Source organism: Penaeus vannamei, chromosome 4 (assembly GCF_042767895.1).
Source record: "Penaeus vannamei isolate JL-2024 chromosome 4, ASM4276789v1, whole genome shotgun sequence".
NCBI classification, from domain to species: domain Eukaryota; kingdom Metazoa; phylum Arthropoda; class Malacostraca; order Decapoda; family Penaeidae; genus Penaeus; species Penaeus vannamei.
This window is the reverse complement of record NC_091552.1, coordinates 34,658,515-34,661,014: the sequence shown is the minus strand read 5'-3', so window position 1 is coordinate 34,661,014 and position 2,500 is coordinate 34,658,515. Positions and strand designations below refer to the sequence as shown.

General features: G+C 59.0%; 1 protein-coding gene across 1 annotated transcript in view; it reads right to left on the bottom strand.

Moving 5' to 3' along the window:
- The window catches only part of LOC113818924 (adenylate cyclase type 2), a 96,772-nt gene that overhangs the window by 20,826 nt on the left and 73,446 nt on the right, over positions 1-2,500 (bottom strand). Inside the window, exon 8 of the mRNA XM_070120915.1 lies at positions 1,823-1,992. Coding sequence (XP_069977016.1) covers positions 1,823-1,992 — 170 coding nt within the window. The remainder of the gene's footprint in view (positions 1-1,822; positions 1,993-2,500) is intronic.

The window sequence follows — 2,500 nt, the reverse complement described above, 5'->3', positions numbered from 1 at the left end:
CCTCCCCTTAGAACTCTCCAGATCCCCTTAAAATCATAGAACCCCCAAATCTGAACCCCCAGATCCCCTTAGAACCCCCAGATCCCCAACTCCCCAGATTCCCTTAGAACCATCCCAGAATACCCCTCCCCCTTAGAACCCCCAGATCCCCTCCCCTTAGAACCATGACCAAAATACCCTCCTCCCCTTAGAACCCCCAGATCCCCTTAGAACCGACCAAATACCCCCTCCCTTAGAACCCCCCAAAGATCCTCCTTAAAACCCCCAGATCCCCTTAGAACCGACCAAATCCTCCCTCCTTAGAACCCCCAGATCCCCTCTAGAAGCCCCACCTTAGAATCCATCCCCAGAATACCCCAGATCCCCTTAGAACCCACCAAATTCCCCCTCCCCTTAGAACCCCCAGAATACCCCTCCTCCCCTAGAACCCCACAAAGCCCCCTCCCCTAGAACCCATCCAAAATACCCCTCCCCTTAGAACCCCCCCAAAGATCCCCTCCTTAGAACCCATCCAAAATACCCCCTCCCTTTAGAACCCCAAAGCCCAGATCCCCTTAGAACCCACCAAAATACTCCTCCCTTAGAACCTCCAGATCCCCTTAGAAACCCATCCAAATAATTCCCTCCCTCTTAGAACCCCCAGATCCCCTTAGGAACCCACCAAAATACCCCCCTCCCCTTAGAACCCCCAGATCCCCCCTCCCTTAGGAACCATCCAAAATACCCCCTCCCCTTAGAACCCACCAAAGCTCCTCCCTTTTAGAACCCCAGATCCCCTTAGAACCATAATTTCCCTCCCCCTTAGAACCCCCCAAAGCCCCTCCCCCTTAGAACCCACCAAATCCTCCCAGGAACCCACCAACCTCCCCTTAGGAACCCACCAAAATACCTCCCCTCCCCTTAGAACCATCCCAGATACCCCCCTCCCCTAGAACCCACCAAATCCCAACTTAGAATATCCAAAATGCCCCCTCCCCTTAGAACCCCCCCCCTAAATCCCCCCACCTCACTTCATGTACGTATGCAAAATACCCCCCTCCCCTTAGAACCCCCCAAATCCCCCCACTCACTTCATGTACGTACGCTCACCCCCCCTCCCCTTAGAACCATCCCCAATACCCCCTCCCCTTAGACCCTTAGCATCCCACTCTCACTTCATGTACGTATGCAAAATACCCCCCTCCCCCTTACAACCCCCAAAGCCCCCCACTCACTTCATGGCCAGACTATGCGACCCCCCCCTCCCCTTAGAACCATCCTCAAAGCCCCCTCCCCCTCCCCAACCCTTAGCACCCCACTCACTTCTATGTACGTATGTGAACCCCCCCCTCCCCTTAGAACCCCTCGAAATCCCCCCACTCACTTAGAACCATGGTTCCACGTACACGACCCCCCTCCCCTTAGAATCCCCCAATGCCCTCCTCCTAGAACCACCCTTAGCACCCCACTCACTTCATGTACGTATGCGAACCCCCCTCCCCCTATCACCCCCCCAAGCCCCCCCACTCACTTCATGCACGTATGCGAACCCCCCCTCCCCTTAGAACCCCTTCAAAGCCCCCTCCCCCTCCTCCCACCCTTAGCACCCCACTCACTTCATGCAATACGTATAAGGGACCCCCCCCTCCCCCTTAGAACCTCTTCAAATCCCCCCACTCACTTCCATGTACGTACGCGAACTCTCCCTCCCTTAGAACCCCCTTCATGCCTCTCCCTCCCCCACCCTTAGCATCCCACTCACTTCATGTACGTATGCGAACCCCCCTCCCCTTATAACCCTCCAAAGCCCCCCCCCCCTCCCCACCCTTAGCACCCCACTCACTTCATGTACGTGTGCGACAGGAAGGGCAGCAGGAGGTGGTTCTCGGAGTGCAGGAAGGCGAAGATGTGGGCGCCCGTGACAGAGAGCATGACGAAGAGCTTGGTGAGGGCGCCGATGCGAGGGAAGACAGCCGCCACGCCGATGGATATGAGGGACGCCCACACCCATAGCTGCGGGGGTGGAGAGGGTGGGTGGAGGAGGGAGGGGGTAGAAGGGGTTGGAGGACGGTAGGTGGAGGAGGGAGGGGGTGGAAGGGGGTGGAGAAGGGTGGGTGGAGGTGGAGGAGGGAAGGAGGGGGAGGGGTGGAGGGAGGAGGGGTGGAAAGGTGAGAAGTGGTGGGTATGAAGGAGAGAGGGGGTGGAGAGGATAGGGTGGGGAGGTGGGGAGGGGGTAGAAGGGGTTGAGGACGGTAGGGTGGAGGGAGGGGAGGGGGTGGGAAGGGGGTGGGAGAGGGTGGTGAAGGAGGAGAGAGGGGTAGAAGGGGGTTGGAGGACGGTAGGTGGAGGAGGGAGGGGTGGAAGGGGCGGAGAGGGTGGTGGAGGTGGGGAGGGTGAGGTGGAAGGGAGGGGGAGGGTGGAGGGAGAGAGGGTGTGGAAGGGGGTGGAGAGGGTGGATGGGCGGGAGGGAGGGAGGGGGTGGAAAAGGAGGGAGAGGGGCGGGGTGGGCGGAGGAGGGAGG